This window comes from Pavona decussata, unplaced genomic scaffold (genome assembly GCF_977016875.1).
Source record: "Pavona decussata unplaced genomic scaffold, jaPavDecu1.1 SCAFFOLD_80, whole genome shotgun sequence".
Taxonomy (NCBI): Eukaryota; Metazoa; Cnidaria; class Anthozoa; order Scleractinia; family Agariciidae; genus Pavona; species Pavona decussata.
Window position 1 is genome coordinate 192,162 of NW_028145498.1, and position 23,948 is coordinate 216,109.

The 23,948-nt window shown below is 39.8% G+C and overlaps 1 protein-coding gene and 2 pseudogenes across 2 annotated transcripts in view; 2 read left to right on the top strand and 1 right to left on the bottom strand.

Annotated features, from left to right (window-relative positions):
• Positions 1-13,889, bottom strand: part of LOC146476105 (uncharacterized) — a 53,074-nt gene extending 39,185 nt beyond the window's left edge. For both annotated transcript variants that reach the window (XR_014865711.1, XM_085114980.1), the window contains exons 1-2: positions 13,762-13,889; positions 5,048-5,364 (exon numbers count right to left, since the gene is read on the bottom strand). Coding sequence is in view for 1 of the 2 variants with exons in the window: in XM_085114980.1 (XP_084971106.1) it covers positions 5,048-5,364; positions 13,762-13,831 (387 nt within the window). In the remaining variant the exon portion in view is untranslated. The remainder of the gene's footprint in view (positions 1-5,047; positions 5,365-13,761) is intronic.
• LOC146476107 (uncharacterized) lies at positions 7,917-11,112 on the top strand (annotated as a pseudogene).
• Positions 13,890-16,756: 2,867 nt separating the features above from the next.
• Positions 16,757-23,671, top strand: LOC146476108 (uncharacterized; annotated as a pseudogene).
• Positions 23,672-23,948: the final 277 nt, after the last annotated feature.

Here is a 23,948-nt window from a genome sequence, read left to right on the forward strand (position 1 = left end):
ATTTCTTAAATGAAGCAAAATGGGATGAGATTAGAAAACAAAACTCCAAGGAAAATGACAAACATGGACCAAAAAAACGAGCTCAAGAGACTGCTCTGAAGTTCTACTTGCAGTGTCAACACTGCAAGTAAAACAATATCTTGCAAACAAGCAAGGCTTTGTCAACAAAAATACTGTCACATAAATATACTCGCCTCTTTGGAGAATAAACAGTCTTTTTATTCCATTGCTGATTTTTTCGTTCGTTTTATAACGTTAAGTGAGCGAAAAGTCTCACTTCAAGAGGAAAAATCCAACGTTTTGTCAGATCGGATCAGAGTAAAATGATTTCTCTTCGGCCACTCCTCATGATGTGGCGCCTCTAAAAGAGTGCGTTCGTTTCTCCCGCCGCTAGTCGCTTTGCTCTTTCTCCCGCTGTTGGAAGGCAAAATTGGACGAGATTAGAAAATAAAACTCCAAGGAAAATAATGAACATGGATCGAAAAAATTACCTCAAAAGACTGCTCTGAAGTTAGCAGTAATTAGCTTTATAAGCTTAAGTTAAACTGCGTGTCAATTAACACTGCAAGAAGTCAATATCTTGCAAAACAGCAAACCAACAAAGTTTTGTCAACAAGATCACATGAGTATACTCGCCTCTCCTGAGAATAACCAGTTCTTCTATTCCATTGCTGATACAGAGATTAGTGAGGCAATAAGTAACCACCAGATAGAATTGCATTTCTTGCAGTCAGAATGAAATACAGGGGAAAACGACATTTGTCATACGAATGCTTTTTATAATCCCCGGGCTTTAATTCTTACGTTTTCACCTTTCGTTTAGAGACAGAAACCATTTGCATGGTCCTGATATGTATGTGACGCCGGGTCAATGACGGATCGTAATTTCCGGTATGATCTAGAGTAACGTTACGCATTACGCGTACGTTATCCTTGTACGTTTTTCAATGTTTCGCTGTTTATATTTTTAAATGAAATTCAGGAGAACGCATTTGTTATTCACCTTTCATTTGAAGACAGAAACCGTTTCTACATTGATTGTTTTTCTATAGTAAACGTGAGAGATTTTTATCTATCTTGGCCCGCGGGGTCATAGACTGATTTAGTTGCCAAATTTTCGGTTAAACAAAACTAACCTTGAGGAACTTAAAAAAGCTAAGTAAATGAAAAACGATAATAACCTTTCGAACTTTTAAAGTGCTAGTACTGAAAAGATGAGATATGAATGGTTGAAAAACCTGGAAAGTTAAAAGATGCACAAAAGACACTATAAAAATAGACATATAAACAGATTATGTTTCTGCGCGTCTGTTCATTGCATTAAGTTTAAAAGTCTTCGCCTTGGAAATAAAGTTGTTAAAGTTGATAGATTCTATTTTTAGTCATTTGTGTCTTACATCTGCCATCCTGTATGCGACACGTCATGTGGTGAACTTCAGACTCGGCGCCTCACGGCGGGGATGCACAATCTGCGAGCTAGCGAGGCATGCGAGGTATGCGAGGCAGAGGTGTGAGGCACTCAGGTTAGCCTAAAAAACACTCTGGTTAGCCTAAAGAGCACTCCGGTTAGTTTAAATAGCTCCCCGGTTAGCTTAACGGTTAGCAGTTTATGTTGGGGTTGTTCATGCCTCGCATGTTTTGTTCATGCCTCGCAAGTCTGCCTCGCATGCCTCGCATGCTTCGCTGGCTCACATCTTATATACACTCCTCACGGCCCGAGTACAAAGAGCGCGACCGACAATTTAAAGAATTTGATAACAAGACCGAAAACTTAACTCGTCCCACCCGAGTACAAAAAACGAGACCAAGAACAATAACTCGTGGCCCGAAGTCTTGTCTCTGGGCCCATCGCCACCAAAAAAAATAAAAAAGAATTTGATAATGCTACCGAAACATTAACTCGTGCCGCCTTACGGCCCGAGTAATTATTTTTCAGTTCACAAGGGCTCGATCGACTTTCCTGATTTTCCCAAAACGCAAGTGTTTCTGGCCAATTTAAGCCACACCATGATTCTTACTTTACAAAAACCTTAATATGGACAAAAGATGAAAGAAATCGACTCTCTTAAGTTTCGCCAGAAAATTCAGATTTTGCTCGATTTTTTCTGACCGTTGCTCTTAAGTTATATCTAATAGAAAGACAGAGAGATCGATTTAGACGAAATCTGGCCCCGGTTGTTTAAGGTTACCGTATACCTTTAGAAGTGTCTCGCGTCCAAGCGATGTAGCGCGTCCGGTTTAAACTGTAGATATCTAAACCCCTATATCAAATAAAAGCTTATCGAGCTGGCTATCAAACTATACCAAGAATTTTGAAATAAAATGAATTGCCGAAATTTTTCACGACCTCTAAATGCGACCGTCCAAATCACATTTTTAAAGCTACAAGTCAAAGCGAACTTTGTTTTTCACAAATTTAATTTGCTCCTCAGTTTCCGGACCCAGAGCGCTAAAAAAAACGTGTCTGCGTTTTGCCATATTCAATTGCAGTGAAAAGTTACAGAACATTTTCGAAATAGGATTAAGAAAATGTGGAGTGATCGTACAAAAATCGCTTTCGGAGAAAAAATATTTCGAAAGAAAAAATTCGAAGACGGGTTTTTGTTGTTTATATGTTTATCTAGCTATTGTCCAAATTTGAAAGCAAACGAACAAATTCTTTTTGCGTTTTAGCTCGTTAAAGTGTCCCCTTCAAGTGAAAAAATAGATTCGAGAAAATAGCGCTAAAAATTCGACAATTCATTTTATTTCAAAATTCTTGGTGTAGTGTGATAGCCAGCTCTATAAGCTTTAATTTGATATAGGGGATTATGTATCTACAGTTTAAACCGTTCGCGCTACATCGCTTGGACCCGAGACACCTCTAAAGGTATACGGTAACCTTAAAGAGCGGAAAACGTCATCCTGGGGCCTTACGGTTATAACATTCTAACTTGGCAGTTTACTTGGCACGAAATTTCGCGCTGACAGACACTGAAGATTTTCTCCCGGCCAGTATTTCATAAACATCAAGATAAACATCAAAATGGATCACGGAAACTATCCTGCAAGACGAGAGCCGCCTTGATAGGGCTATTCGCCATGATTCAGTATATGTTCATCGAAAGATAGATTTTCTTTTAAATGAACGCACAAGGACTGAAGCGTTAGGTGAGTGCGTAAGCAAAGACCACAAAGGTATTGAATTGATGTTTTTCTTCCGATTTGCGATTCCGGAGAGAATGGCCAATATTTTATTTCGAATAATTAATTATTTGGAGCTGCATTCTTCACTAATGGAATGTAGCAAGTGTACACCCAATAAAGCGACCTAAACATTGAGCAAGCTACTTACAAAGGTACTGTATATACCACCAAGCTTGCAATGACACAAACAGTTAGCCGGACGGTAAGTACAGCAGTTCATATAACTTTTGTCTGTACTACGACTCCCATTGCCGCATTCTTCTTCTTCTTCTGTCCTGATATGCTATGCTATGCTATGTTATGCTATGCTATGCCATGCCATGTTATGCCATGCCATGCCATGCCATGCCATGCCATGCCATGCCATGCCATGCCATGCCATGCTATGCTATGCTATGCTATGCTATGCTATGCTATGCTATGCTATGCTATGCTATGCTATGCTTTACTGTTGACGTATGCTATGTCCCACATTCCTGACACATGACACACGGATTTTACTAGATGTTCTCTCCCAAAGAGTGAGAAGATCTGGGTACAAGATTAGGTCCGAAAACTAAATTAGGTGAACCACGCCTGTCAAAATATATTCGATTTTTGCTGGTTTTGAAAGCCTGGATCCAGATTCAAGAAACTCTCCTGTGTTGAATTAACTTGAATTAGCAAAAGCCTGTTGTTAATTGAAAAACAGGAGACTATTGTTCAGAAACAATACTTGGGATACATCTTAATTTAGGAGGGCTTCGTGAATCTGCACCTGATTTAAAAATCTTTGTATTTTATGAAAACATTGAGTATGTTGCATTTCAGCCTAGACCTTAACAGTCTGTTTACAGTCTGTAGAACGATTGTTGATATCATCAGGTAGTGAACTCCAAAGAACAGAAGCAGCCAATGCCGAACGAAGGCCCACCATACATTTTCAAACTTTTAACAAGCAAATTCTTCCTACAGAACGAATAGTTCTTGATGGATGATATTTCGTTAATAGACCTGTAATGTAGTATAGGGTTGACCTATTAAGCGCTTAAAACTGACCATTAATACGCTATTCAATTGGTAACCAACACAGCTCAACAAAAAATGGTGTGATATGATTGTTTCTAATGGACTGACAAGTTAGCCTTGCGTAGTTGTTGGTGTAGATATTTTGGTAACTCGGAGAGCAGAGCATTGCAGAAACCAACTTTGTGTGAGGTAACAAAAGCGTGAGCAACGTTTTTGCTGTCACAGATGCTAGAAGTTTTCTTTTTTTTACTGATATTCTGTGATGAATATAACTCGGATTTGCATAAGACATTTGCACGAGGAATCATCGTCACTGAATCACTGAAAGGCCAGGCCATTAAAGGGAACCTCCACGCCGACAACCAATTGACGGTAAATTGCCGGAAATAGCGTCTAAATTCTAAATTTTAGTTTATTACGTAGAAGTGACATTCAAGTATGCTTACAATTAGACATGATTATCGCCTATTTTCGATTTTAAATTTCCCGGGCGCCGCCATGACGTCATATGGTTGCCGCTATTTTCAGTAAGCAGAAGTTTTTTTGTGTAAACCAATTGAGCAACCTACCATATTACGTTATGAAATCAAAGATGGCGGCGCCCGAGAAAGTTAAAATGAAAAAAAAAGCGATAATCAAATTCTGTTTTGTCCGACACAGAAATATTATTTCCATGTTTTCCAACGAAATTTGAAATGAGATTGTGTTTTCAACAATTTAACGTTGATATATTTCAAGAGTGGACGTTTCCTTTAATGTCATTAGGAGTACAAAGGCGAAAGAATAATATATTAAAGCAAACTGTATGGTAGAAAGGGGAGGAGACTTGTGCCAGTAGAGTAAAATAGGTTACCTTAACTTGTCCAGCGTCGTCAGTGTAATCTGTCCAATTTGTCCCATCTGTTGACGTTTGTATGGTATATGTCTCCACCCACTCATCTGCTTGGGAATTTCCCTGAGTGGACACAGCACAGATGAAATGAAGTGTCTGTAGATCAATCTGTAGATATGGATTACTGTCACCTGTAGCTGCACACCATGATGATCCTGCTGCGAAGTTTAATCGGCCATTCTTAGCCAGTGTGCCGGAATTCAGTGTTGAGGAAGCAGTTATGTTACTGTCTGGGATTGATCCACTTTCCATTCCAAGATCCAAATCACTACAGTCTCCTAATGTAAAATAATGGCATTTACAGTTGATTTCAGAATTATACTCAGTAGTTTTGTAACTGCATCTTAAAGGAACTTATAAACAAATAATAGTGACGAACACATATTTTTGGGGTCTTTCTTTTGCAAAACCTATACGAGGTCCTTCTATAAAAGACAAGAAGAGTTGTCTCTTAAATAAAGATTTCGCCTATATTAAACGTTTGCTTATTGCTGGTAACCTGAAACATTGCATTACAGTAATTACTCTGAAGGTAGCACCTCTTCATTACATCTACGATATATTATTCGTCAAGAGAAGGGATCGATGATCGATGATTGTATTTCCTCTTATGAGTCAGTTAAAATGTTTTCTTTCATTCTAAAATTATTGTAAAAAATATTTTATTCATAAGATAAATAATTCTACACTACCCGCCTAGATTAGCGAGTGCTATTTGCGGATCCAGTGTTATTGTAATATTTAACTACAAAGATTAATAAAGTTGAAAGTTGAAGTTGATGCTTGAGAAAATAAACCTGTCGGGCCCGAAACTCCCCACGAGTTAAAGAAAGATCCTACAGGATTCTGTTTCCTCATCTCTTTCATTAAACATTGTGGCTTAGAAAATACGTGAGTTTGACCACAATAATAAGATAGAACACGTGACAAAATAGTTTGTAGTCCTAGTCGCCTTATAGGGTTTACGTCACCGCCCCTTTTACAATTAACAGTTTAATTTGAATATAAATCCATTATCTGTAGTGTAAGAACTTATCTTTTCGTGACCCTGATTCAAGTGCCATACATGTGACAACAAAATAATCGTGGATGAAGTTTGCACGAAAATTTTTCCTGTGGGAACGATGAATGAATTTGTATAAAACTTGAAATACGTAGAATAAGAAACAATTATGGATTGTTGCCCGAAAGAAAACATTTAATTTGTAAACAACTTTAAGTTAGCCACAGCGTGATAACATTTTACACGCGTACAATTTGGCCCGCGCTTTGATAAAAATATTTCAAAATTCACAACTCTATAAATATTCCTCCCACAGAAATAATTCTAGTCTCTACATAAACGTTAACAAAAGTTGAATGCGTTTCTCGCGGCTGGCTTCGCCGCTCGCTAGATCCATCGCGTGCTCATCATGTTCACGCAGTACATCAGTTAACTTCGAACTTTGTCAGTTTACAATTGTGCAATCTGTTCTGTCACTGTAAACTTAATCCTGTTCGCGTTATATGAGTTTTTTTTCGTGACATTATTCATTTAATTATATTTTCTAGTTAGTATTTTATCATGCATTTCTTTTACGACAATAATGAAGCAGCCATACCAGGAGAGTACATTCCACACCAATTAAGATCAGAGTAAACAAGATGATACTTTTCGTATAATTAAGAACCTTTTACGTTTGGAACCTTCTCAATATTTCGTGACTTTTTACCACCTGACAAAGGGCTGGCTTTGAGAATACACGTGTCGACTAATGGAAATTAATATTTCACTATTGCTCCAGTCTTCAACGTTGGAAAATCGACCGTTATTGAAGCTATTCAAGACGTTTACACTGGCCAGAAACCCTCGCTGAAGTTACTTCGTGTATTGAAAGCTTCTACAGAGTTTACAGAGTCTACCAAACTGAACGTGGTTGGGGCTATTTATGACACTCACGTTAGGATTTAAGCCCCTATAGACAGTGAACCAAACTATTTTAGCGTTTCACGCGTCTCAACCCCTTAATCTCTCCCTCGGCCCTCCCCCTGCAGGCTACGTCAGTGTTGTAGATTATTGAATTTTTTTTTTAAATTACTTCCACGGATACCAGGTAGAGCAAATTAGAGATTTTATGTCCTGGTTCATTGTTTACATAAGATCTTTCAGTAACGACTGCTAAGGAGAAGTCTCGCTCGGCGAATATAAGCCTTCTATGAGGTTCACGAAAGTAAAGAAATATAAAAGGTAATTATTTTTAAAAACTACTCTTTGTCTTTTATCAAGTTTTTTTTTTTTTTTTTTTTTTGCTAAGTTTTAGTGATAGCTACGTTCGCCAGTAATAAGTGCCTCAAGACAGACAGATTTCGCGAATTAAAAGCTTTGACGAATTCTAAACCTTACAGAAAACCCGGCTTTTTATTTCTGTAAAATGGCGTTTATCTCTCAAGATGTAACATCTGCCCCAAAGAGTTAATAAGCTTATGAAATGTGTTATGTAGCCAGCGCATACATTTCTTTGGAAAAATAGGGAACTTTGGGTTGTTATATTTTCTCGACCTTGCAATGGTTTTTATGGTACATGTTATTTCTTGTGAATTCGGTACGGTAAACGATCTACGATTATGGCGTTTTCTTACAATGAAATAAAGAAAATAGATATTTTGCGCGACATCGGATAGTTACCCTGTCTCGAACTTTCAAATGGAGTTTTAATTTAAAAACGCCGTAACACTTCACTCTAATGACTTCAAATTGGGGCACAAGAGGACATAATAAAAGAGTATGTAAGGAACTCTCGCACGCCGTGTGCGATAAATATGTTTTGTGGGTATTTTAATTTTCTCGGAAATGTGGATGAAGAAATACAGGTAATAAACGGGTGTCCGTAATAGCAAGGAGGTTTTCGCAGGGCGGAGTTGCTGAATGCTCTATTACCAAATGGACTTGGAGGTAACAAATATTAAGTGACAAGTATATATTTTTTTATGTACAATTATACAGCTTTTTGCAGGCAGTGCAGGGAATATTGGCCAATCTTATTGCAAGTGCGGCGGTCACTGAAGGTGTCAGCGAACCTGCGCAGACGGCTGAAGCCACTGGCAGTCAAACAGAAGAGCAGGAATACACTCTTAAAGAGAGCGAAAAATCTCCTAAGGAAGAGGTAACATCATTTCAGTGTCTGTTGGCATTAAAAAAGCCGATCGTTTCACTTTTTCTGTGTTACCACAAAATTGTAAGTGAGCATCATGAACTTAAGGCGACAGAGCAATGTTGTTATTGTGTTTTTTTTTTTTTTCATTAATATATTAAACAGTGTCCATGTTGCTCCTTTAGAATAGAGGAAGAAGATCTTAGTACTGCATCTGACGAGCTGACAGTAGGCGTTGGGAAAGTGAAGATCTCTGATGACAGCCCTATCCTTTCTCCTTAGACAGCCAATACAGTTTCTTTTTCTGGAGAAGGGAATGACCCTTAAAGGGTGGGAGCCCAACCAAGAGATGCCCTTAGCATTTTCCTCAATCAGTGTCAAATCCAGTCGCTTAGAAGGCCTTGGATGGATTGGGGCGAAGTCAGTTTGCGTACAAGACAGCATTATGTCCAGCGATCTGGTGAGATTGTCGCAGCTGTACTTAAAGTGATTTCGTCCAATAACGCTCCCCATCTGTGGAGAGCACTACAGACGTCTGGTGCCGTGAACCAGCAACTGGGTCTCCATCAAGCATCTCTTCCATCAGAGACAGCTTACCTAGAAGCTCTGGCAGAGGCATATAGCAATGCCACCAGCTGGGACACACGGCGGCAGGTGCTGTCCGTAATGTCAGGAGTCGTCAGTTTCAAAGCCATATCTGAATTTATACCTGGCTTGACCCAGTATCGTCTCACGACTGCCAACCTGCACCGTGTTCAGTACGGACACCATGCTCCAGTGCCTACCTGCGAGTCCCCAAGACTAAGGATAGACGCAAACCAACTGGATCATTTCGTGGTGTTTATCAGAAGCCCTCATCTTGTTCAGGACCTACTTTTTGGTGAAAAACACCTCCAGCTCTCGTCCGGGAAAATTATCATGGTGCCAAACATCATTCGCACAATGATATCTGGAGGGATTGTCATGCAGTACAGGCAGTATTGCAGTGCGACCAACTTCAAGCCTTTCAGCCGCAGTACCATGCTACGAATACTGACAGAGTGCAGTGCGTCGGTGCGCAAGATTATTTCGCAGCAGAAGGGGCACGAGCATTTGATGACCTTGCTTCAATAGTGGAGGATATTTCTTCAATAAGAGCTGACGGCGGAGAGTGGGCAAGGCGCATTAAAGATTCCCTGAAGGCTGGAAAACCCCTAGGTGGCAACGTAGCAGCTGATAGGCTGGCAGCTACGTGTAAGTGCCACATCCGCATTTACCTCAACGAAGGCCACCATGTTACGACAGCAGAGGAGATGAGGGAGACCCTGCTTTCCCATGGGGGAGTAGAAGGTGTCAGGGTACCTTTCTTGCCGTCAATAAACCAAACTGTGGAGCTGCAGAACATTCCTGGCATAAACAAGTTAAATATCTTTCAGTTCACTGACGGATCCCTCCAGGTCTGGCGCGCGAATGCTATCGGTCCAGGAAAGAGCATTGAGAAGGGAAAAGTGTCAGGTCAATGCCATCTTATTACATTACCAATGTGTATTTTTAGTTATTCGTAGAGCCACTTTGGTATTTAAAACGTACCAAGGGGATGCGTTATCAAGCTTAGCCGATAAACAGCCACTTGAAAACTGTTCCTACGTGTTCAACTGAGAGGTTTAAGTAACTTTTATTGATAAAATAAATTGTGTCTAACAAGCAAAAGGCGTTCTCAATATTTTGCTTCAGGAGCAAATTACACTTTCTTCTGCAGAAAGAAACTCCCCACACTCGTAACGAGTCCCCATGTTCTTTGGTAGTTGACTGGAATCTTCACTGACATCATCAAGAAGGAAGCCAGCTACTAGAGTACTGAGGCGCCTGACATACTTCCTCAGCATGATGATGATGAGGAGGAGGAAGAGGAGGAGGAGGATAATGAGGATGCCGATGGTGATGAAGAGGAAAAGTAAACTGAAGATGCTTACAATATAACTGATTTATAATTATAGAACTCTTTCCCCTGATATGATGTTTATGCTAAATTCTGCCTAGTGTTATTACAGATGTCAACTACAGCTGCCTTTCTGTTTTGTTTTCACCTGGTGAGTTCAAAGCAGTTTCTGCAGAGCAACCAAAGCCAGCCCGGGTCTAAGTAACCACGGCTGATGATCAGCAAGAATGTGCCAGTGCTGAAGGTCCACATTTTAGTGTGTTTTCATGCCCAAAGGAAGGTTGCGTTAAAGTATTTCAACGGTCGTCTGCCCTGGAACGTCACCTGTCGTTAGAATACTGTTCCATGTTATTGAAGAGACACACTCTAATGGACCTGGCCAAGCAACAGTAAGCCACCCGTCTCCAGGAAGGCCTAGGCCTACTTCCTTCTCTGCAAGTATCCAGCTCTGTTGACAGATCGAACTAAGGCCAAACTGTCAAGGAAGGCTGGGCACTGAAGGAAATTAAGAAGGGCTACCGGTTCAACGAAAAACAGAAGACCTATCTGGAGGCGAAATTTAATATCGGACAGTCCACAGGTAGGAAGTTGGAACCGGATGTCGTTGCAAAAGAAATGCACCGTGCCCGGGACACAGACAGGGAAGGTTGTTTTGTGGTCGAGAGTTTCTCACACCCCAGCAAGTGTCGTCTTACTTCTCGCGCCTTGCAGCGAAGCTGCGTCAGCAACAAGTTGAGGTGACACCACCGGATGTCTTAGCGGCAGAGGAGCAAAGCAATTTCTCTCTGGCAAGAGCGGATGTGATTTCCAGGCTGCATATCCGTCACCCAATAGTTGTTGATCAATACGAGATATGCTCACTGGTTAACAACAAAGCCGAGTTTCGGAAAACAAAGTTGGGGATGCTACAGTATCTCTGTCAAAGGTTGGAACTGGATGTACCAGTACCGGCGGTGAGGAGGCGGCTGCCCCTGTAGAGCTACAAAATGAAGCACAAACAAAATAATGCAAGGCCTTTTGCTAACAGCCTTTAAAAGTTTCCGTTTCCTTTTCAAGAAAAAGCCGTAAGTGGTTAGCCTTGCAAAGTTTAATTATGCCACATGAACACTGGCTTGTTGAACATCAGATAGTTCAAAGCTCTCAGTTAGTGGGAACGCCCTAATTTCAAAGCAAAACCCGAGGAAACAAAATGAGTGGAGTTGTGCAGAGAGATGGTGCTTTTAAATTTGGGTTCATGGTTTCGCTGTTCTCATCATTCTGGAGCTTGGAACAGGCTAGACTACAAAGCAATCTTTCTGTGCGCTGGTCCGTCGTAGGATCATGCGCGGTCGTTTCTTGTAGGAAAAGATAACTCGAATGACATTCCAGGCTTTTTGTGCTTCTCGAGTATAGTGTCTGCACTTAAAAGACAAAAATTTGACTGTTTTGCATACAAGGAACGTAACATGCTACGTGTAGACATAAAATGCAGGTGTGGCCCCATACAGCTTGCAATGCCTACTCTTTTTGCTACTGTATCATAGATGGAACCTCCAACCATTAATGTTAGCCTTTTGCTGTAGTTAGGAAACATTATAGTAACTGTCCACTTCGTTCTTGATATTTGCAAAGATAAGTGCCATACAGTAGAAAATGTAGAAAATAAGTGACTGTTGAAAAAAGGGCACTAAGCTGTGTTCTAAACATCTGCGACTTCTCACGAGCAAGGAACCTCCCTGGTTGGTATAGAAACTTGAAGAACTACTTATTTACAGAGGTAAAATACCGAATTTTTTATCGTTTGTTACTTGTTCGCCTGCGTAGCGCGTGGGGAGATAGTTCGTTTACCAGGTCCTACGCGGTTTTGATCAAGCCTCAGTTTGTCACAGTCACGCAGTTACATGGATTTTCCGTTAAAAAAGGGTTAATGGCGCTGCAGATCAGATCGCTGTGGTAAGTCCTCTTTAGCGAGTTTTTCGAATAAAGGGCTAAAATAAACTGCTAGTTCATAGCAATTTATTAATTATTAATTCTGGCGATGTGACATTCACATAGCTAATCTGCTAATCTCAGCTGTTAACTGTGACCCCTTCTAAGTGAATTTATACAACCCTCGCTTGATAATTCTAAAGTAATTGCCTTTCCCTGTCTTAAAAACTCAATCGGTAGATGAAATAAAGCTTAAAAATAGTTTGACTTTTGGTATTTCCTGACTGTTGTATTTTTGAAAGTAGCCGAAGCAGAAAAATGTAAACAATTTCGAATTATACAATTAACAGCAAAATATGCCTAATCCTGACTTCTACATGTGTACAAATACATGAGTTGACAAAATCAAACAAAATGTTATCCTACTAAGTTCAACAGAGAATAAGCTACTATTAGCAATTTCTGTACAGCTTATAGACAACATATTCTTTGTCGCAAGTGATGATTAAACAAAGGACTTGATTTGTAGCGTGACGGCCGTTGTTCGTTTCACAGGCTCTTCTCGTGTCAAAGTACCCTTCACATTTTGGCCTCTCGACGGGGTACTTTTGCAGTGCCGCCAGAATTATTTTAACGCAGCAAACAGCTTCAACGATGTCTTCAGTTTAAGTTCAAACTTTACGTACCAATTGGGTTTCTTTTGTGCTGAAATTGGATTAAATTTGCTCAATTTTTAAACTGCCGAAATGGGGTTTCTTTAAACGGCCGAACCATTTCCAATTTTTCAGCTTATCTAAATTAAACTAGTGTATTATGAAGAACAAGGATGTGTTTATACTTTGAACACATTTCATTAACAGGGAACATCGCGTTTCTTTCTACGAACGAGATGAAAATGGGTAATTTTCAGTTAGTTTCGTGACTGAAAGGACGCTAATTTGCCGTATTTCAAACTTTGCCCGATTTGGAAAAAAGTAACGCGCTGAAGAAACTTTTAACGTTATTTTTGAAAATACTCCACTCAGGAGATTATATAGGCAAAATTTCACGACTGACGTCTGATTTTCGATAATTTCAGAAATCGGCTCTTAAACTCGAAAACACATCTTACTTCGTCCAGACTGACTATTGGCCTCAGTTTGTCCCGAAAGACCCACTTAAAGGTGATGGAAACTTGATCAGTCTGGCCACATCAGATCAGTTAAAAATGCACAACTTACAAGACGAATGGTCGAATGGTCAAGCGAGCCAAGACAGTTTAGTTGTTCAAGTATTGTTTTCCCAAGTTTGTCCAACACAGATAATGCGTCCGTCTCTAGTAGAAACTGATTTTGTAGATTTTCCACGAACAAATTCTCAAACCAGATTAGAAGATATCGAAGACTCCGCTTCAATGAAATACGTACGTAGGAAAAAACCGTGCTCCTCTCGGCTCTTGACGAACAGAAAAATTGTAAATCGCAAAAGCAGGAAGTAAATGTTAATTTGCTATAGGCTAGCAAATTCCAAACATCACAAGGTTCTAAGTTACAATGGTTGTTATCAATGTGCACACCAAACTAGCTACAAATTTCGCATGTTCTGGATGGCTGATTTGAATACATCATAAATAAATGAACAACAAAATATTAAAACGTCGTCGTTATTCATTGAGTATTTGAACACGCTCCAGCTTTTAAAACAAGTAAACCAATACCTCAAAATGGCATTACGCTCACCTGATACCAAAGAGAGAATCAAAGCTAGGATTACCATCGGGAAATATAGTTTGTGATAATAACGCGCCATGTTGGCTTGTTTCAATTTCAATCACAGCGCAACCTTGTTCGTGTCGCTTCGTTTCGCCTGGTTAAGTCTTTTGTTTCAAAATTAATAATTAATTGTTGCTTCCATTCTCGGTCTAATGATATCATAACGTTAGATAATAAAAGCATTGCCACGAGATATTATCATGTTTTCCTTATCGGCTTTGACAAGAGCTTGCTTTAACGGTTACGTGTTGTGTTGAGGAAAGAAAAGAACCACAGCTCTCCATCCACTGTACTCTTTATTGCCGCCTGACAAGGTTTACAACAACAACTCTTGAACTTGGAACGATACAATTTACAAGCTGCTTCGAACATTACAAAGAAAAGAAAACACGAGGGAACAAAACTCACGTAATATTGCAAAGTTCTACTCTCTAGGGTAGGGCACACAAGTCTAGTCTCACGAGTCTTTTGACTGTTCGTCACGAGCGAGCGCGGCCATGTTGAAACTGAGTAAACGACGCAATACCCTGGCTATATTGTCGCTGTCAAGGTGAACGTTGTCTTTGTTTCTACAACCAGTTGCAAAAATGTTGATACACTTTGTGTGGCTTTGCTTTACTTACTTAAATGGATCGCAAATAGTAAATTTGTTACAGAATAAAAACTAGTCCCCCTCTCCCCGTTTCAATGTTGTTCATCTAAGATTTTGTACGTCACATTGCTTAGCTGGCAACATTGGAAAGGGGGGAGGGGGAAAGATTATGCGCAATAGCGCGCTGAAGAGTTGTCTCTTATTAAGGTAGGATGCCTCAACTACTTTTGCAACTGGTTGTAGCATCGAAGTTTGCTTCTCCAAGTGTTGAAGTTTAGCGTGCAGTTCGTCATGCCACTTCTCTTGAATGGAGTTCTTCGCAGCCAATTTGTTGCTTAAAGCTTCGAAAAGGCTGGTGCAGTCCATCTCTGAATCTTCTCTTTCTTTAGAATCCTTTGAGCTTTGCTTGCCTCTTAGTTTTGGTGGCATTTTAAGTTGCAAGAACGAGTAAAAACTAAAATTAATGTCGTTGAAAGACGGAGCTCGGCAGGACACGTCCTACCTGTAACTCATCTCCAGGCCTCTCCACCATGCAATTGACTTGCAATTGCAAATTTTGCCAAATATAGTAAGGGCCATCGCCAGACTTTCTAAAATGGCCTAGTTCGAATGTCTGTAAACTCACCATACCAACTTGCCTAAGTTCCAATTGCATTAGAAGAATTTTTGTTGACACTCACTTTTAATTTTGAATTTTGAATTTTGTGTTCCCCGGTCGTTGTGAATTTTTAAGACATAGTTGTGGAAGCTAATGCAATTTTAACGATAATACGGATGCTTTGGCTGAAAACTTACAAAGTTTTGAGAAAGAGAATTTTATTCCCCGAATCAATATGGCTGGTGCTAGGTGATGTTCGTGAAACGCTCGTATGGTACGTAAAAATAGTCAGAAAGCCTTCGTTACCAGACAGATGGATATGCTTTGCTGAACACTCACCTTTGAAGTTACTGTGTGTCCGTGTTGTCACGGCGCAAGCAAAAATCTTGACACTGATAGAAAAGAGAAGAAGTCTTATATTAAACAGCTAAAAGGAAAAAAATCCACAAGTTGCGAACCCACAATATTACCAGCTCCCAGTTGGCTTGAAAGCTCAGTTGGTAGAGCACTGCACCGGCATCGCAGAGCCATGGGTTCGAAGCTCGTTCAAGCCTGAATTTTTCAGGCTTTCGCAACTGCTTAAGTTGCGTAAAACCTGCGAGGATCTTTCGTCTATTTAATCTTTCATCAGCAGTTCCAAATATATGTTCCATACATTCATATTGATATTTTCTTATATTACACATACACTGGAAAGAATGTTGGTGGTAGGAAGAAAGAAGAGGCAAAAAGGAAAGGGCTAACCCTTGACATTTATGAAAGTGAGCTTGTGGTACCTAATGAAATGGAAGAGAATCTCTCTGCCGCAGAGCAAGAAGTAAAAGGATGGAAATTGAGGTACAAAGGTCTTGAGAGGAAGAAGGAAAAATTTACAAGGGAAATAATAGACGCATTAAGAAGAAAAGAAAATGAAATGGGACAAAAAGTCAAAACTGCAGAGGATAAGTTCAGAAAAAATGCAGAAAACAATAAAGAACTATCTGAGTACATACAAAAGTTACAGAAAAAGACTGTTTGTTTTTTTTTGCCAAGGGAAAACTATAGACAAATTAGGAAAAAAGACAACAATCAAGAAGACTGAACGAGCTGAAAGGAAAATTAGAAATTGCCCTTTGGTTCTTGAGTCACATGGACTCGAGCTATCTTTACTCAAGGTCAAGGAGGTAGCCACTAATGAAGTTCATACCATGGAATTTTACCAATTATCAGGAAATGATGCTGACCAGGAATACTTAGAAACTCTTCTATATTTTATGGACAGATTCTGGCAAGTGACGAAGGTCCTATTTGATAAAACAGAGGAGGAATGAACTGAATAAACTCTGTCACAATGAAAAAACACGAGTTCAATACACTGGTGCACAACTTTCTTTATCTAAAATCTACAAGATCACATCAAACGATTTCTGGAGTCAAATACAAACCACAAATTTGATGAGCCAATAAAGGTTAAAGGACCCTAGTCAGCCTCCGCCATTTTCGATGCCATCGAAATTATTGATATTGCATGGTGAAGCGAAATCTTATTGCTTTACTGTAAGTTGTGTTCCTGAAAATATGTTTCATTATCTTTAGTAGTAGAATAAAATACAATAGCCAAATTCTCGCATATAAACAAAAACAAAGGTGTGGCTGAATAGGGCCCTTTAAGATCAGGTGCGATGGTGCGAAGATGTCAAGGTCAGCAAATTTCATGATATCGTCATTCTCCCTACTGCAAACATGGGATTTAATAATGTCATCAAAGGGAAACAGGACAATTGGTGTAGTGAATGGTCCTCAGTGAAAAATGTGAAACAGTTGGAACATCATGGTTAAAAATTATCAGTGACATAAACTTTGTGATTAACAATGGAAAGATCAAGGTTAATAGCAAAGAAATAGCTGTTGAATCATTTCTTGGTGGAGACTACAACTTCCTGCTGATGGCTATGGATATGTCTGGAGCTACCTCAGACTATGCATGTCTCCGGTGTAAGGTGCACAGGCTCTTCAGGTGGGACATGTCCAAACATTTGTCCCATTATAACCAAGAACTCAAGAGACCACTTCAAGAAATTAATGAGTTAAGTTCCTCTTCAAATGAAGTTTTATGTGTCAAAAGACTTTTATTTACCATTGAGCTCGACCACATCATTCTTGATGAATTGACAAACTGACTGAAAATTTAATCGCAGATGTGATGGAGAAGGACATTAAGCAAGATTTCAACAAGGCTCGGAGTGAGGAAAAGGGTTTAAACCTATTCTAATACAAACACCGATGAACTTGGTGTAACCTTTTTTATTGCCCGACTAAGACAGTCCGAGGGGCAATGACTAAAATCAACCAATCAGATCGCCCAATTGTTGGTGCAATATTTTCCAAGTATTGGACCGAGTATTGTCCCGAATGATCACGCGTTGTGTCCCTCTTTCAACTTAAAATCAGGATGGCGGACGATGCAAGTTTTACTCAGGCGCTGTTTCTACTGCTGGCCTTCAAACTGGCAAGAGAAAGCTGTCACATCATTCAGTGAGGAAAACCAGCATCGGTAGATTGCTTAACGCCAATTTTCCCGAAAACTACGTGATACAGTCGCGGGCACAAAAAATATTAAGAGGGTCTGAATGTGGTTAACCGACTAGCGACAAAAGGCGAAAAATATAACTGACTACCGACAAAACGAGTAAAAATATCTATTAGCGACAAGTAAATTACTAACCGACAACGGACATTGTAGCTATGTTTGTATTCAGAAAGAACAGAATATTTGTTTCTAGCAGGAAATAGCAAGGGGTGACAGGCCTGCACGATTTCTAACAATGGAAACATTTTTGAAGTGTAGCCTCGTTATATTTTTGCTCTTTTTTTTTTTTTGAGATTTTCCTCTTTTAAAGGAAATTGGTGGTTGCTCTTTGAAGATTTCTCGTAGGAAAGGCTGGCTTTGTATTAAATGTCATTTCCCATTAAAACATGTTTGAGGTTGGGCCCTGATGGTTGATATTGTTTTACGAAAGGCAATGTTTGTTTGGGGGTGTTGATTTTTGCTACATGCGGATGACTTTTTTGTAAATTTGACATGTGATAAAAGATTTCAATCAGATTATTTGGGTAGCCTCTAGCAAGGAGTCGTGATTCAAATTTTTTAATAGTTTCCTCAAATGTTATTTTTGAGGAGTTTGCTCCTAGGAGTCTTAGGGATTCGCCCTTAACAAATCCTTTTTTGACTCCTTGTGGGTGGCTAGAGGAAAAATGCGCGTATTGAAAGGTTTCAGTCGGCTTGAAATATTTAACAATTATTCGCCGAAGGCGAAGTAATTATTGGTAATTACTGGGCCTGAGGTGAATAATTGTTTTAGTATAATTACTCAGGTGATTATAAAAGAATAACAAGTACCGTCCGAAAAATGTCGATTTTGTTTGTTTGTTTCAAATCGTCACGCGTCAATGAACAGAGACGCACAGTCTGCCGATCACATGCTCAATTGAAATCACATGCGCAATCGATAAACTGCAAACGGCCTCAAGCAGAATGTCAGTATTCTTTAACTGCCGCTTCATTGAGACGAAGCACTGACTTCTGTGAATGAATGTTGGGTTTCTCCCCGTTTACCAAAATGGATGGAGATGAACCAGGCTGTTTGGTGTAAAATTCGAGCCGGGATCACAAGTGTTAGCGATAGCATTTTATTGCACAATCTCTTGTTGACATGATGGCTTCGCCGGTTAACGGACGTTTATAAATATTGTCCTCGGAGATAAGCTGCTTCAGGTAGGAATTAAGTCATTTGTTGGCTTCACTAAACAAGTACACGGTTGTCGCAGATGAAAATATTAGGGAGTTTAAGCAAATCGCTACGGCGAGCCTCACTACGGCTACCGGAAGTAAAATAATCCACTTACGAGTCATTGCGCATGTAAGTCGTTCGCATCGAGCCGTAGCGGGAAATCCTTCTACGCCAGTTGGAAGGTTTTGGCGTAGTCTGTGGTACGTGGGCTTATGTCGCTTCTTTCTCCGCTTTATACAGACTCTTGAGCAATTTTAGTGAACGAAATACATTTAAAATCCTTAGAAATAGTTTATCGTGAATATTTATCAAGCTCCCTGCTCCTTACCGAGTGAATCTGACTTATTTTTGCACCCTGGCCGGTTTGTCGAAGGATCAAAGCAGTGAGCACATGGCGAACGTAGCGAACGGCACGAGAAATGCGTAAGTACAAAGTCCAAGTTTTCCTTTTCAAAGCTCAAAGACTACTTGAAATTCAAATAACTGAAGCCGAGGAATGACCCGGGTTATCAAGGCCGGGACCGTGTAGAAACTTTGATTTGGTGTATAGAGGCTCCAAATTGGCATTTTTACCACACGTAATCTAATTCACTCATTCACAGGAACGCTTACATTTTTTTCCAGACGTTGGAATCTATTAACAGCTGGTCAGACAAGTGTTAAAGAAACGCATTCAATTAACACCTATTTTGAATTTTAATTTTAATGTGCACTTGCCAATTTTGGATTTTGCATGCATTTTATATGTGTTGGTGGACGTTTGTAATGAATATAAATAGGCTTACATGTTTATTGGGAGCGAGTCTCCCTGTTTTTATAGTTAAAATATATGAAATTTACACCTCATTTTCACTTTTTCAAGTTAAATTTACCATATGGTGTTACATTTTGATTCCTCTACTGGGATGTATTTAACTGTACCTTTTGTGACCTTTTGTATATAAAATAATTCAGGGATCTTTCTCAAATGAAATTCTTCTTGATTATATGTAAGTCGGTGGTGGTTAGAAACAAAAAGCGGCCCCGAATATAACTTCTCTTATGCAATTTTATTGAGCCAAACCAAAAGTTTACATGTAGTTGAACTGTGTGTTGAATAAGCTTTGTGATTTCCTATCCAGGCCTATGGAGTGGACAGAAATGCATGATACTTTGGTTTACCGGGAGGTACTACTAGAAGAACCTTACAATTATAAGAAAGCAAAGAACAAGGCAACCGAGATACCTGCCTCGATGAAATTGGCCAAATTGTCCAGACTCGTGCAATATTGGTCTTTGGCTTCTCTACTCTTGCTATCGGGTGACATTTGCCCTAATCCAGGATGGGCATACCCAGGCCTCAAAATTGCTCATCTGAACATCCGAAGTTTGCCCAAACATCTCGATGAATTTGCTATCCTCATGGCGGACAATCCGTTTGACGCGATGTGTCTCAGCGAAACCTGGCTAAATTCCTCCTGGTCAGATAATGAGCTCCGTATTGATGGTTATAACATCATAAGAAGAGATCGTGACGACTCGCAAAGGGGTGGCGGCACTGCCATATATTACAGCACGAAATTCATGGCTAGGCAACGATCTGATCTTTCTACTCCAGACATTGAAGCTATTTGGCTGGAGCTAACTCTCCCGAACCGCAAGAAAACCCTCATATGCTCGCTTTATAATCCACCTAACGCTGATTTTGATGCGTTTAAAGCAAGCTTGGACAACATTCTGGATCAATCAGCTAGTGAAGGAATCGAAACACTTTTACTCGGTGACTTTAATTGTGATATGCTTCCTAAAAGATTGCCAAGAATCTCTAAAGAACTCATGCAACTACTAAATTTATATCAATTCGATCAACTCATTAAGGAACTGACGCACATTTCCGAACACTCTTCTACGACTATTGACCGGGCATTTACAAATGATGCTGAAAAAATCATCAAGTCAGGTGTGCTACAGTGCTCGATTAGCGATCATTCGCTGATATTTTTGACAAGACGAGCGAAAAAACTACGAAGCCCCGGCAATAATATTCAATATCGAAACTTTAAACGTTACTCAAGTGAAAACTTTGCTGCTGATTTGCGTGAGGCCCACTGGGAGAAAGTTGACACCAGTTTGTCTGTTGATGACGCATGGACTGCATTTGCTGAAACACTCTACGCAACAGTTGATAAACACGCACCTCTTGCCACAAAGAGAGTGCGCGCTGAAAGTCTACAATGGCTAACGTGTGAGATAAGGGAACTGATGCGAAAACGCGATTTTCACCACAAACGGGCGCAGAAGCAAAAGACAACTGAAGAATGGGTTAAATATAAAGAGCTGCGAAATAAAACAACTCGCCTCATTAGAAATGCTAAACAAGATTACTACTCCAACTTGATTGAATAAAATAAGAAAGACTCGTCCAAATTATGGAAAACGTTGAAATCCGTCATTGCTATCAAACCTAAGATGTCAACCATTGAGTCACTTGAGACTGGCAGCGGTGTTATTCAGGATCCTAAGAAGATCTCGCAGAGCTTTGCTAAGTACTTTTCTACTGCAATTGAAACACTGAGACAGGGTATGGTTCCTGTATTATCGGCCCCCGGACCACCTGCAAAGCGATCCGCAAACAACTTCAAGCTTTCTCAAGTTAGTGAATCCTTTGTAGCTAATGAACTTAAGAAACTGAAAAGCAACAAATCAACTGGATGACATAATATCCCAGCACGACTTCTCAAGGACGGTGCCGACGCACTTGCCACACCTTTAGCAATACTTATGAACAGATCGATAAATGAGGGGTTTATTCCCGCAAGCTGGAAACATGCCATCGTAACTCCACTGTTCAAGTCTGGTTCAAAATCCGATACCTCCAATTATCGCCCAATCTCAGTTCTGCCAGTTTTTGCAAAGATTCTAGAAAAGGCAGTTCACAAAATGGTTTATACTTTCTTACTACAGCACAAGCTCCTATCTTCTTATCAATCCGGTTTCCGTCCACTACATTCTACTGCTACCAGCCTAATCGATATTACTAGCACTATCCTACACAACATCGACAAAGGAAAACTTACAGGCCTAGCATTTCTGGACCTATCTAAGGCTTTCAATACCCTCGACCACGATTGACTACTCATGAAATTAGCAGATTTTGGCCTAAGTAAGTCTTCATTGAATTGGTTCAATGCGTATCTTACTAATAGAACCCAAAGTGTTATCATTAATGGCATGCAATCTGACGCTGAACCCATATTATATGGTGTGCCCCAGGGGTCTGTCTTAGGACCTCTATTGTTCATAATGTATATTAACGATCTAGCGTCAGTTACAAAGTACTGTAAAGTCCATCTTTACGCTGACGACACCCTGTTGTTTTTTGAAAGCAGTTCTGTGCAAGCTATTGAGGCTGCTTTGTCCCAAGACCTCGACCACGTTGTCGGATGGTTGAACCAAAACTTTCTCATGTTAAATCACTCGAAGACCAAAGTTATGCTTTTGGGAACTCACCAAAAATTGAGCTCAGTCCAGTCATTCGCAGTTAGTGTTAATGACACAGATCTTGAAAGGGTATACAAATTTAAATATCTGGGCGTGTTTCTGGATCCTTGCCTAAACTGGAACGAACACATTGATCATATCGGAAATAAAATCTCGTCCCGCCTTGGAATGCTTCGTAGAGCCCGGAAAGTCATCCCAAAAGAAGCTTGCATTACTCTGTTACTGCTATGGTTCTACCGTTATTCGATTACTGTTGCGTTGTGTGGGATGGTTGCGGTCAGGGAAACAAGATCTACCTTGACCGTCTTCTCAAGCGAGCTGCGGGAATAATTGCGGGTCGCAAGGCTACTGATACCGATATACAGCAAACATTGAAGTGGCCATCCCTTCAATGCCGCAGAGAATACCAAAAGTGCATACAGGTCTATAAGTGTATCAATGGCTTGGCCTCAGCTTATCTGCTACATGACTTCCACTCCTCGGAGCAGATCCATAACTACAACACTAGGAACAAAGACCTTATTCGCCTGCCTCTTGCCAAGACTACTAAATTTCAAACATCTTTTAAGTACAATGCCGCCAAATCCTGGAACACTCTTCCTCGTAACTTACGTCATGATCAGTCTCTCACTAGTTTTAAACTGAGAGTCAAGAAACATCTAAATCACCTTAGTTAATTTCTCACCTTCATGAACTCTTTGAATGATTTTTTGCTTTCATTTCTATATCTGATTATTTATTCTTATTATTTTATACAGATCTCCATTTAAACCAGCTACGCTGAACTGGAATTTCTGTTTAAATAATGTATATAAATAAATATAAATAAATAAATAAAATAAGAAAGGAAGTAATGAAAAAGGTAAAAAGTGGTCTGAAATAGCTGAAGCCTTGAATAAGAATAAAGAGGTGAAATTTAAAGTCACACAATGAGGTGTTCGAGAAAGGATGGAACGGCTTCAAAAGAGGTACTTGGAAAAAAAGAGAGAGGAAGAATCAGCGAGTGGAATCGCAGTGGATGATTTAACTGAACTTGAAACCTTAATTGATGAAATAATAGAGCGGGAAAAGTTGGCAGAGGAAAGCAGAGATTCCGAGGGAACCTTAACGAAGGTTGAGGCAGACAAACAAACTGCAGAGAAAATGCGAAAAGAGGCCATGGAGCGATTTGCAGAGACAAAGAAGAGATCCGAAGCTGAGGGTGATGAAGTAAGGCAGACAAAACGCAGGCGGAGTGGAAATGGTGCAGTGCAATTTTTGAAGGAAAAAGCAGAGAAGGAAAATGAGTTTCGAACGGAAGAACTTGCTTTAAAGAAACAACACCAACAACAAGAAGCTGCCAGACAGGGACAGATTTTAGCCATGATGCAGCAGCAACAACAAAAGAGAGCAGCCGTGATGGCCCTTATCGAAAGATTGCTACCAAATAAATCTTAGAACATGGTTCAAGATCTTTGCCTTTTTCAGTGTATTGTTGATGTTACCCTTTGCAGGTCTTTTTGTGTTAACTTAGGCTGTTGTCATTATTGAATGCTTTCAACCCAAAGTTCAGTTCATAATTAGAAGTAGACAGGCATATGCTGTGATTTAAATTTGTTTTTGGTTTAAAATTTTTAAACCAGTTTGGTTTTTCTATTTTTCTTGACTAAAAAAAAAAGGAAAATAAAAATAAAACTATCAAATAAAATTTTGGACCAGAACCAAACTGGAACCC